The 13392-nt window shown below is 38.6% G+C and overlaps 1 protein-coding gene across 5 annotated transcripts; it reads left to right on the forward strand.

Moving 5' to 3' along the window:
* Positions 1–6984: 6984 nt before the first annotated feature.
* Positions 6985–13105, forward strand: LOC133922379 (nuclear poly(A) polymerase 4-like). 5 transcript variants are annotated; one of them, XR_009910454.1, is made up of 12 exons: positions 6985–7676; positions 7773–7850; positions 8333–8440; positions 9395–9457; positions 9534–9695; positions 10221–10334; positions 10410–10472; positions 10614–10943; positions 11034–11198; positions 11360–12302; positions 12448–12504; positions 12597–13105. XR_009910454.1 is itself a non-coding variant. In XM_062367695.1 (11 exons), the coding sequence occupies exons 1-10, from the start codon at positions 7545–7547 to the stop codon at positions 12281–12283; spliced, it is 2139 nt and encodes a 712-aa protein (XP_062223679.1). In that variant the 5' UTR covers positions 6985–7544; the 3' UTR covers positions 12284–12302; positions 12448–13105. The 5 variants fall into 5 exon arrangements, 3 of the variants coding, with proteins under 3 accessions (XP_062223679.1, XP_062223680.1, XP_062223678.1); XR_009910455.1 differs by having other exon boundaries at positions 12457–12504; XM_062367695.1 differs by having other exon boundaries at positions 12448–13105.
* The last annotated feature ends 287 nt before the right edge of the window (positions 13106–13392 follow it).

Raw genomic sequence — 13392 nt, forward strand, 5'->3', positions numbered from 1 at the left:
TTTGGTGGCTGACTATGCCACATAGGATGTGCACTAGAACAGCTTGCACTAGAACAGCTAGCAGATGTGGCATAGCACGACACCAAAGGTCATGATGCCATAGGTAAAAGGCACGACACCACGATTTATGGCGTCGTGCTAGGGACCTTAAAGCGGTCCTGCTTCTTTCCGTGTCTACTCCTCCTTTCACTTTCCCCACCCGACTCAAGAACCCCTGCTCCAGTAGGCGCCTCTCCTCTCTCTTCCCTCTCCTTCCCTCCTCCAAATCCCTCAAATCTGTAGGGAGTGAAGCATTTTTTTTGGATTTGGTTTGGTAAGGTAATACCCTTCCCTTCCCTTCTCATAATTTTCTCTAATAGAAACTCGTTTTGTGGTGATATTTGGTGGGAGAGAAAAAAATGTAGGGTTTGTTGCAATTTTGGATTTGTAGCTCATTTTTTGAAGTCTTTGTATTGGATGAGCTAGAATTGGATTAGTACTTTAATATATGCAAAGTATGTATTAGAATTTAGGGTTTGTTGCAATGTTGGTTTCGTAGCTCATTTGTTTGAATTAGCTCTTCCAATTGGCATGTTTGAAGTGATATAAGGTATGTTGAAGTGAAATATGTAGTTATTCATTTAGTTGGATATATGCATATCAAATATCCACTCAATGCATTTTGAAGTGATATTTGTAGGTTTTTATTTAATTTTTTTCAGCCTACCAATTACTTATTAAAAGATTTGGGTTCTATTTGGCGATCATTGGGTGAGTATGCGAATTGTGGTAGATTTGATGTTATATTTTGAAATTCTAACATTTATATGCCTTCTTTGCAGGAGACAAGTATGTGTAATTAGGAGAGCTTCATTGATCTCTCTCGAACAAGAAGAGGATAATTTAGAAGATTAAGAACGAGATGAGGGGTAGGTATGGTATGCCATCTGTATCATGGGATGTTCTGAGCCAAATTATTTGGGCGAAGAAATTAGGTATGAAAGAGACATTGCTGTGGTGGAAAAGGAATCTTGACAAATACCCACCACCGTGTAAAGGGTATGAGGATGGGAGGACAGAGGGAGAAGAGAAGATACTAGGGTTGAAGTCACACAAGGATGTTTTGGATTGGTTAGATATGAGGGTCAAGACTCAAGACACTACTAAAGAAAAGAGTCATCTCTACCCTTTTTACTACTAGTTCAAAAATAACCGAGAGTGATACAATATTACTACCGGTTCTTAAAAAAACCCAACAATAATAGCTGATCCAGCAAAAATTGATACTAATAATCAAGTATTATTATTAATTCAATTAAAAAACTAACAGTGATACTTGATTATCACTATCGATTCTAGCCATAAATCAGTTCTAGCCATAAATCGGTAGTGATAATGGAGGCATTATCACTGTCAGTTCGTTATATTAACCAGGGTGACAATAAATACAGTTCATCTTCAGAAATTCATAACATTTTCATACGGAGTTGGATAGAGATAAACTTTATATGAAAATTGTAGCTTCGACGAGATCTACAATTTTGTAGTTGATAACTTTTTTATTTGATAAATTCTCAAATAATCATTTAAAGATTTATATAGGAAAAGTCAAAAGAATAAATTATCCCATAGCCGTAAACTAAAACTGTGAGGTGGGAGATGATAAGGAAGCTTCTTACGAGGGATAAGATCATGATTTCATAGTAAATAAACTCTTTTTTAACCTCACAAACTAACTCTACAAAACTGTCGAAGAAAAAACCACGTATTGAACCACAAAGTGAACTATGAGATCTGATGTAACACTGGTAAGCAGGATTGAAAATGCCACACATAGGGACACAAAGTTCAAAACTGTAACTTAAAAGATTTTTATTGCACGTTTGAAAACTGCAACTCAGATTGATGAAAGCAATACTGACTTTCAGATATATAACTATGTCTCAAAAAATTTCAGGCAAATTGAAGAAAGTTAAGTTTTGACAAAAAATTCAGATATCCTGTCAATATTCTTATGAGCCTCTTTGCAGGTTAAGAAAGGTACCAGTGTAAATGATATCTGTTTTTTTAGATGTGCCTCCTCATTAGCTCTGAAAGTAGAGGTAGAACGTCAAAATCTCCGTATGTACAAGTTATGGCTGTTTTACCAAATAGTGCATGAATTGGTCTTTAGATATTCATAAATTTTTCATACAGAGTCGTATGAACATAAATTTTATATGAAAATTGTAGCACTCGCTGAGATCTATAACTTTCCAGATGACAACTTTTTATTTAAGAGGTAAATGCACTAGCAGTCCTCAAACTTGTCTTGATGTATCATTTAGGTCATAAACTTTGAAAATGCATTTCTAATATATTAATATTATCAAACCGTGTCAATCAGATTCATACTGGCTCAGAGGGATTTTGACGTTGATGTGGCATGCCACATGATGCCTACATGGCAAAGACGACTGACGTGGCATGCCATATGGTGCCTGCATGGCAAGGGCGATACAGAAAAAATTAGAAAAAGTAAAGAAAAATCATGGAAATTATGGAAAAATAAAAAATCAGAAAATGGAAAAAATAAAAATAGAAAAAATATTAAAATTCAAGAAAAAACAGATTTTTTTTGAAAATATCAGAAAAATAGAAAAAAAATCAGAAAAAATTAGGAAAATCAAGAAAACAAATCAGATTTTTTTAAAAATATACAAAATAATATAAACATAAAAATAAATAGAAAATATTAGAAAATATCAGAACGCATGAATATGTCACTAGACCACATGCAACAAGTCATATTCTATAACACATTTTACTTTTAGGAAGGAATTAGAATAGGAAGGACCAACAGGTGAGTCTATTGTTAACACGTAGTATAACATTATATGTCACTAGACCACATACAACAAATTCTACATGCTAACAGACAATCTATTGCTATAATAGGGAGCGGGAGCGGCACGGTCAGGGACAAGGGGGTGCTAGGAGCAGGAGCAGGAGCAAGAGGGTCGGCGCACGATTATGTCAGGCTATTTTCAATAGACAGGTAAATTACTGTCGTAGCCCTAAATGACATAGTCAGTAATTTTAACAAAATTATTTCAACCACCAAAATATCCATTACGTGGATCGAAGATTTAAGTTTATACTACCCCTCACCTCTAGGTAGTATGGACCATCATAAAAAAGCTCTATTTTTTTCACTCATCTTTTCTTTATGTGTAACCAGTGACCACAGTTAACGGATTACTTTCTCATTTTTGTTTTGTTTAGAGTAAAATAGACTCACTCATTGCATGTGTTACGCCATACTGCCTATTAGCAATAGACTCACTCGTTGTTCCTTTCTATTCTAATTCATTCCTAAAAGTAAAATATGTTATAGAATAGAATGTGTTGCATGTGTTCTAGTGACATATTCACGCGTCCTGATTTTTTTTATTTTTCTAAATTTTTGAATTATTTTTTATTTTTTCTATTGTTTTTGTTTTAAAAAACTAATTTTTCTTGAATTTCCTGATTTTTTTCTGATTTTTTTAAATTCTGTTTTTTCTTGATTTTTTTCTTTTTCTAATTTTTTTCTATTTGATTTTTTATTTTTCCTAATTTTCTTGATTTTTATTTATTTCTTCTAATTTTTTCTGTACCGTCTTTGCCATGCAGGCACCACATAGCATGTCACGTCAGCGTCAAAACCCATTTGAGCCAGTATGGACCTGATTGATATAGTTTGACAATATTAATGGTCTAAAAATGCATTTTCAGAGTTTGTGGAACTAAATGACACATCAAGATAAATTTGAGTACCGCTAATGTATTTACCTCTTTATTTAAAGCCATAAATGTCCAAAGAATCATCTAAAAATTTGTACATGAAAAGTCAAAAGATTAAATTATCCTATAGCTATCAACTAGAACTATGATGTGAGATGGTAAGGAAGTTTCGCGCGAGAGGTGAGGTCATGGACTCGACTCTCATAAACTGTTTGGATGCGTAATTTGCTATATTCGATGAATTAACTCCCACAGAAGTCGCGGGAAGTTCATCACAAGTCATAAAAGTTGCAGAGGTTTGTTTGTCGAGTGCAAAAAAAAAAAAATTGATCTAAAAATATCGGATTTTGGACTGACTATTATTATCGGTTTGTGTAATCGACAGTAATAAATCTATTATTACTGGTTATAAATTGACAGTGATACTATTAAGTATCACTAGCTGTTTCAAAATAGATAGTGATGATCTTTTCTATAGTAAGAGGAGGTGGTAAAAGAGATCCAAATAGAGACGACTAATTTGCCTGTAGTTGCAACCGAAGACGATGACGATGAGATGGCAACGAGGATTTGCATTTGACTAGTGTGGTGATTCTGGTTATGAGCCGAGGACTTGTGGCTACCTTGTGGTCAGTCATGTAGTGTTATGTGTTACTAGAACCTTGTTGTCTTATATGAATTAGTGTAACTTGATTATGCAATTTGATGTGAGACATATGTGTAATATTCTCGGACCCTTTTAATTATGGTAGTTGTAGTATATGATTTATGAAGACTCGTGTTAGTTATGTTACTTCAACTGCTTTTTCATCCACTAATTTGTGTGCTTACAATTTTCGTTTGTGTGCGTGAAGTATATTTGCCATGATCCTATTGGCTAACTGTTGTATATGAAATTGTGAGAAATATAACTTGCAGCACTATTGAATAGGTTACTAAGAGTAACAACATATTGAACTCATAAGTGACCCAGTCCAAAAATTGTAAGTGAATACCATGCAGCTGAGATGAAATAAGTTAATGCCTATTTTTACGCCGTGACACTGTGCCATTTATCTACGACGCTAAAGGATATGGTATCGTGCTTTGACCTGTCATCTAACCGATTCAACCTACATCCTACATGGCATATCATGACGCCAAAGGTCATGGCGCCAATGCAGTGGACCAACGACGCCATATGTGGTGGCGCTGTATACAAATGGTCTATTTCTAGAAAATATTTCTGAAGAGTCTATTTGTAAAATATATTTTTTCGAAAAGGCTAAAAAGTAAAATTCCTCCTCTCCTAGCATAATGTACGGCGATTTATGATTCAGCACAAGTTTAAACTAAATTCTATGAAACATTCGACAATTGGAAAGAGATTGTTTCATGAACTATTTATGATTTTGTTTAACTTCTTGGACTTGAATTGCAGCCAACCGTTTTCAAACAGGCCTTGAAGAGCCGATCTTGAGCTTATGAAATGGGTGGAAAATGAGGCTAGGATTACAGACAAGCTATGTATTTTAGCTTCCAGATCAAAGATCCAACCAATCTCTTCACTGTAGTTCCATCTATTCAAATCTTTTTCTTTATCTCTACAATATACTCGTATGATCAATTAAAAAAAAATACTCGTATGATGGATAACTTATTGCCTTCTTCTCCATCCCTATCAGTTGACCTCACGGTCATCTTTGTCCTATTCACCATCCCTACTAGCCATTGCGATTGTTACTCGACCATGGTAAAAACCAACCCTAAAACCTATGAGTCACTCAGTAATGATCCAAGACATGGGAAGAAAAATCATATCCCTGTGCGCAAAAGCAATTGAATGGGCACAGGACACTGCAATGCATCTCATACATGTTTCCCGGCAGAGTGCAGCCGTACATCAGGTTATGTCTCACCAAAAAACTCGCATCCTCTGACTTTATCGAAGTCAGAGGCTCTACAATAATACGTGAGTGTATAAACAGTAAAAAGCAGTAAAATATTGTAGCAAAAACACTGTAGCAGTTAATATAGCGAAAATGCTGTTGAAAAAGGTACCGTAGCAGTTCTGTACCACCGGTGGATGGGAATAGACGAGCTGTGAATTACTGTAGCATGTGAATCCCTCACCAAAAGCGGTGTCCACCGCCGTCTGGATTCATAAACATCAATTGTGACGGATCCCTCTCGGCGATTGAGCACTGCCAGTTTCTTCAGCTCTGATAGCAGAAGCAGAAGCCTGCTGAAATGGGGTCCCACTAGTTTCTGAATGGGTAAGATTCATGTCGTTTGCGGAAACTGATTCAAAGAACCTAGTTGATCCGTGGAAGACTAGAGTGAGCCATCGATATGAGATTATGGCGATCCTTTACGAAATCCAAGAGGTTCGAACTTCTCTTGGTTCTCTCTGGTGCATGTAAGGCGTTTGGCCAACTGGGCATCTCATTTATGTGCCAAACATGTCTCGCCAATTAGGACTCAGAATAACTTGCCATTCCTAGCCTCCCGTTCTTACTGCAATGAGTGCAGTTCGATTGTAGTTCGGATGATTAAGTGAAGAGAATTTACTCTTCGGCCTAAAAAAACTATGAATCATGTCATTGTGCCCCCCTCCATATAACAGTAACAACGTTAAAACTTAGCCCTAAAGCCCGTGAGCCACTGGTGAAGACATTAGCGTCGAACAAAGAGGATGTTTATAGATCAGAGGATAAATCACACTTATCTTGAGCATATTGGATAAGATACTTTAGACATGAAGAATTAGCAAACCCGAATGGCAAGCACATCACAAACTCAAATGAAAATAGCATGTGACATGTGATCGATAAGCGTTCCAATAACATCTATGGGTCTGTTTAGTTGCTCGTATGGTCTAGTCTGATCCTGTCTAGTGAGCTAGACTCATTTAAGCTAAGCTAGATGTATGCAATGCTATTTATTTGATTGATTGTTTGTGCTCGATCTGATTAAGAAGAGATTAGTTTAGTTACCAGTATGAGTATATGTTATATGAGGTTGAAAAAAAAACAAATGTTAGCATGATGTTTATTTTACATAAATACACTCTATAATACTTAATTTATCGTATTAAATCTTAATCTAATTTAAAATATACTAATATCAATTAATATTAACTAATTATATGTTAATCACATTATTAACGTAGCCTAGCTCGGGAGAAACATAGATGAAATCCGTTTACGGAAGACAAACTCTTAACAATGATTTTATATCGGATGAGTTGACCTAGTGAACCATCATGTCCCTCCACACGATGAGCCTGGCCGGCCTCATCCAAGCTACCAAACCCTCGACGCGCAGGCGCAGCAGCAGCCGGCGGAATCCCCCTTCCCTCCCCTTCTGCCTCCGCCTTCTCCGCGAACACGCACGGAGCACACGGCAACCGCGCGCACGAATCCATCCCTCATCGATCCACTCCTCCACCTCCTCTTCCATTCCTAGGGCTTCCTCATCTTCAGCGGCCGGCGCCGCCCCGAGTAGCGCCGCCCTGCATTTCTGGGAGGGAATCCGCCTCGTCTGCATCGCGGGGAGCTTCGCAGGCGAGATTTGGCAGGCTGGTGTCTCTCTAGGAGGCGCTGGTTGGATCATTACCGCGTGATTTCGCAACCGAGCGGCTGGTTTGAATCCGGGGGGACGGGATTGGTTGCGTGAGAGGAGAGTCTCGATTCCGCGGCGGTTGAGGCGGCAAATTGTGGAGATTTTTGGGTTTTCGGCGCGGATTGGTGGTCTCTAGGGGTTTGCTAGTTACTACCTGCTTGGATTAGGTGGACTAGGGTTTGGGCGCGAGCGAGCCAATGGCGGGGTCTCTCAGCGCCGGCAGGGCAGCGCCGCGGTCGTCCACGAGGCGGTACAGCGGCACCGACCCGCCACTGTCTCTGGCCGGGCCGACGGTGGCCGATCTCCAGAGGACAGCCGAGTTGGAGAAGGTCATTCCTTGTTAACTGCTTACATTTCGCAGTTCTGCTGGCATCAGGTGTTGAGCTTATGATGTTGCCTTTGTGTCCCTGAAAACTTGGTTTCAGTTCTTGGTTGAAGCAGACCTTTACGAGGGGAAGGAGGAGTCTTTGAAGCGAGAGGAGGTTCTATGCGAGATTGGTTGGGTAATTCCTTACTTCCCAGGCTACACGCTATTTACATGTTGCTTGTTTACCCTACTGAATTTGACATCTTGTACATGATAGAGGTTGGAAGGTGAACTTATAAGGGGACATGCCATATGTAGTTTCTAGTTGTGCCTTTTGTGCTGCCTTTGTTGGGTTTTGTTGTGTCAGAGCATGCATACATGTCTTGTGTGGTGTCTGTTTCTATGCTTTCGAATTGAAGAGAAATGCCTAATGTGTAACCAACATGATTATCTGTCAAGTGCTAATATTTTCTTCGGCACCTATATGGTCATGATTTTTTTTATTGTTTGGAGCATATCTTTTCACGACTTGCACATTATAATGTAGGTTAACATAGTTTCCTTTTCTTTTTTTTTTCTTTGTAGAAATATTAGACCTTTTGCTGTTTTTTATATATATCTTTGCTTGCCGTGCTACATAATACATTAACATGTACATACTTTCTATTGTATATACAGATAGTCAAGGAATGGGTGAAGAAGATGGCTAGTAAAAAAGGATATGCTGAGCAATTGGTTGAACAAGCAAATGCAGTCCTTTTCACTTTTGGGTCTTACAGATTGGGGGTATCTGCTTCCTTTGGTGCTTTTGTTCTTTTATCAGCTGCAATTTTTTGTGCCATGGAATTACTGAAATAACACAACTCATTGATCATCCAAATATGTCTGATTGATGGAATGCAAGTGTCACCGACTCAATATCGCCTAAATTTTTTTAGTCTTATGTATTTCTGTGCTGTCCTTTCTCCCTTTGTTCTATAGTAGAAGTGATGCTGTTGCTTAGGCCTTTTCTATTGGTCCTTCGGAGTTCAGGCTTAGTTTATGTTTTGCTCAAGCAGAACAACAGCACTGAGCTTGCAACTTAAGAACCAGTTCAGTACTTTCTACTGAATTGACATACCAGCATTAAGAAACCACTGTAAATTGGGATAACAGTTGAGTACAAGGAATTTGGAGGAATATTACTGTGGATTGTTTTAGTATGGATTGTAATATTGTACTGGAACTTACAATGCTTGGCTTATGGTTGACCGACCCCTTGCTGCAAGAAAATCTGACAGCTTGACCTCCTGTTTTCCAGATAAGATCGGTATAGTTTATGGTTATTGGTGTTAAGTTTTTCCTTCATTGTTCAAATAATATTCCGGAATGTCATCTTTAAGTGCAATAGTAATCTCAAACTTGCTGAGAGTGACTACCAGTTGTTTGTCGCGCAGATAAAAGATAAACCTTACACATACTTGTTAAACTGCCAAAATGTAGGAAATCAGTAGAACTTTACCAGTAACATGCATGAACAAGGGGTTCTAGAATGTAGAGGTCTATTTGCCAGTTTTTGCGTATCTAATTTGTAGCTGAACCTTGCAAAAGAACATAACAATATTTTATGTAAGACCACAAATGCTTTCTGTTGTGTTCTTTTATACTTAAAAAGTCTAATTACAACATGATCTCTTTTTTAGTAAATACTTTCCTAGTAGATCAATTTTTCCATGCACAATTAATAACCTTTTTTGTTAGGTTCATGGGCCAGGGGCTGACATTGATACCCTTTGTGTTGGACCTTCATACGTGAACCGAGAGGTGAATTTAGCTGTGTTATTTTACTGTATAGATTACATAAATATTCATGTCGGATGCTAATAACACCATCCTGCAGGAGGATTTCTTTGTCACACTACATGGCATATTAGCAGAAATGAAAGAAGTGACCGAGCTGCAACCTATACCTGAAGCTCATGTACCTGTTATGAAATTTAAGTATCGTGGGATATCAATTGACCTTCTCTATGCCAGTCTCTCTCTTTCAGTAATACCACCAGTAAGTCATTCCATTGAATATTTGTATGTGTTGACGTATCCTCAAATTCTTCTGTTACACTTGTTAGATAAATTCCTGCATGTATTTTACTGTCTGCCTGAGATAGTTTTTAGCCACTTAAGTTATCTTCTATTATGTCCCTTGACCACTTTACTGCTTCAATGGTGGCAAGCTGTGATAAGTTTTTGGCTTTTAATAAATGTGCTATCTTAAATTGTATATCATCTGAATCGTTCTGCATGTACGGTTGTCAATGTGGAAGTGCCATTCAATAGTATTTACAGTGTTTTCTTTAACTTTGATGGTGGCCATTTGGTGAACTTCTCAATGTGACGGGAGAAGACCAAGTTGTACAACCTCTAATTCAATGCATCAACTGTTTATTTGCCTAAGTCCTCTTTTCTCCTGTGTTTGTACTAGAGGAGATGTATTTTTGATGCAAATTAACATTGTATCTCTCAAACACATGCATGTGTGTGGAACGTTGTTGAAGAGAGATGTTATTTTCTTGTTATACTGCTGCAGGATTTTGATATTTCTCAAGGATCTGTGCTTTGTGATGTTGATGAAGCAACTATTCGAAGTCTTAACGGGTGCAGAGTGGCAGACCAGATTCTGCGGCTTGTTCCAAATGCTGAGGTTATCTAAAACATCCCTCACATCTTGAAAAGTATGGCTCCGCTGTGTCAGTATACTAAAATGCATGTTTTGCAGAGCTTCCGGACAACACTCAGATGCTTGAAGCACTGGGCAAAGAGAAGGGGTGTTTATTCTAATGTAAGACTGGATTTATACTCTATTATCTGCTTAAAGTTTTGTTTGTTATTGGGCCATAAACTCCACTACCAAAAAAATAAAAATAAATAAGCTAGTTCTTGCAAACGTTTCGTGATGATATTGAATTATTTTCCTTGTCAGATTACCGGTTTCCTTGGGGGTGTCAACTGGGCTCTACTGGTAGCTCGTGTCTGCCAACTCTATCCTAATGCTGTGCCAAGTATGCTGGTTTCTAGATTCTTTAGAGTTTTTACCCAGTGGCAGTGGCCGAATCCAGTGATGCTTTGTGCCATTGAGAATGATGATCTTGGTTTTTCTGTATGGGATCCACGTAAAAATCCTCGTGATAGAAGCCATCTTATGCCCATAATCACACCAGCCTACCCATGCATGAACTCTAGTTACAATGTTTCAACCAGCACGTTGAGGGTTATCATGGAGCAATTTCGGTTTGGCAATAGAATGTGTCAGGTATTCATTTATTATTTAATTAGTACATGAAAAGCTTACACCGTATAACTAGGCTTCTGGATATGGTCTCACTGCCTATCGTCGATGCAGGAAATTGAACTTAATAAGGCCAATTGGACTGCTTTGTTTGAGCCTTTCCATTTTTTTGAGGCATATGGCAAATTTCTAGTGGTTGACATAGTTGCAGAGGATGATGATGATCTTCGGCTTTGGAAAGGGTGGGTTGAGTCTCGATTGAGACAACTAACTTTGAAGGTACACTGCTCTAATTCCTTATTGATGTTTGCCATAACTGCAACTGGAGTTATTTCTCTTAATCAGACATTTGATGTCCATATTAAAAGCATGGTTATGTTATATGTTTCACCCTAGAAGAAAATAATTCCCTTATGGGAATTTGTCTTTCTAAAATGCAGATTGAGCGGGATACTAAAGGAATTCTGCAATGCCATCCTTACCCATGTGAGTATGCAGATCCTGCAATACAGTGTGCACACTGTGCCTTCTACATGGGTTTATCAAGGAAAGAGGGGATGAAAATATGTGGTCAAAAGTTTGATATCCGTGGAACAGTAGATGAGTTTATGCACGAAATTGGCATGTATACATTGTGGAAGACTGGAATGGATCTAGCTGTCACCCATGTCTGCAGGAAGCAGATCCCATCGCATGTATTTGAGCAAGGATACAAGAAACCTTGTCCTCCTTTGCATGCAAACCAGCAAGAGCAGTCTGATAAAAATGATGGTGAAGATTGCACCATGAGTGCATATCTGGAGGGCCAGCTTAAGAGGAAGTATGATTCCGATGGAGATGGCCATGTAGAATCGTGCAAATCTGTTAAAAGGGCTTCAGTAAGTCCACCTTGCGAGGGAACCCCACCTCAGCATGGAAATAGTGTCAGTAAAATCCTATGTGACAGTCCGGTCAAATTAGTTTCCAGTGTTCTTTGCAGTGGGACTCAGACTTCTCTGTTGCATGATGATGTAAATTTAGAACAAACACACTTAACTAGTTCACCACATGGATTAACTAGTTCACCACATGGATCTGAGGATACCTCAGCATCAGACACAAGCTGCGCAGCAGTGGGGGCAGTTGTTTTGGCTGATGAATCTAGCAAGCTTGGTAGCTTGATGTTCAATGTTGAAATTGACACAATTCAGACAATGGCAGGTCACACAGCTTTAAAATGTGTGGCTGAGAAGGATGAAACAAAGCTTGAAGGAATCAGAAGCTTGGCAAGCAGCGATTGTGCTGAGTTTTCAGAGAGGGCAGAAGTTTTCACTGAAACGGTTCTTGCTGAGAATGTACACTTAAGTGGGGATGAAGTGATTTGAAGTGGCATTTCAGATAGAGGTTTTGCTTCCTATACATGCTTCCTGTCCAATTAAGATTCTATTTTGATATGATCCGAAGTTCTGAACTCTATGCTTGCTCTTTTATTTCTCTTTTTTTTTGGTCTACAACATCGATGAAAAATGTGATTGAATTGGTTCAAAAGGTGATGCAGGTGTGAAATCGGATGATGGCGCTAGAGAGGCCAGAAAGCATAGCTGAGGCATGTCTAGTATCAGAATCCTTCTGCCTTAAGCATCTAAAACGCTCTATTATTATTCATACTGTGCTTTGGTGCCTGTTTCTTTATGAAAGGACTAATATGCCGTTGTCTACAAGTGGAGGACCGTATGAAGGGACAATGGCTGGTGGCTGCTGGATGGAGTTAAGAGTTTCACACATGTGGTCCGTAAGTTGGCTTTGTTCACGAGGATTGCTTTTGCTCGCTCTGATGAAGCTGGTGTAAATCTTACAGCGGCTGTATAGTGGAAAAGTAATCCCTTAATTGCTTTTGAGAGGGATAATGATGAGATCCACATCTGAGAACCATGGTGGTCATGCATGTGCATCTCACGCAACAAATTACCAAGCTTCTAGTTTAGGCAAGGTAGGGGGATTGTGATTGTGCTTGTAGGTGAAACTGGGTAGGCCTTGCTGCTGTATGCATAATTTTAGATCTGCCTTATGTATGGGTCTAGGGTTCTAGGTTAATTTCGTGCAGTTATTGTCATCGGTGAATTATGTATACACAAATCATCTGTAATTACTGAGTCATGTACGTCAGTTACTTATATATTGAAAGAAGTGCATCAAGTTTTGGCCAATTTCATTGTCACTGCAATGTCATGTTTTCTGTCCCAGCTTTGCACGTTGACGCATCTTAAATTAATGCTTACAGTCACTAATGGAACATTTGGTTTAAGGAGTGCGATGGTTATGGATCATCCGATCCTAGTTCGGAATCTAATGAACTTGCTTGGTTTTGTTTGGTTCGAGAGGTGGAATGGATCGATTCATCACGACCTCATCCCTCACAAAGCAACTATCATATTCTACTGTGTGTATATTCGTTCTAGGCTAATAAAATTAAACTCAACCTTGAAGGTCAGGT

Source organism: Phragmites australis, chromosome 6 (assembly GCF_958298935.1).
Source record: "Phragmites australis chromosome 6, lpPhrAust1.1, whole genome shotgun sequence".
Classification (NCBI taxonomy): Eukaryota; Viridiplantae; Streptophyta; class Magnoliopsida; order Poales; family Poaceae; genus Phragmites; species Phragmites australis.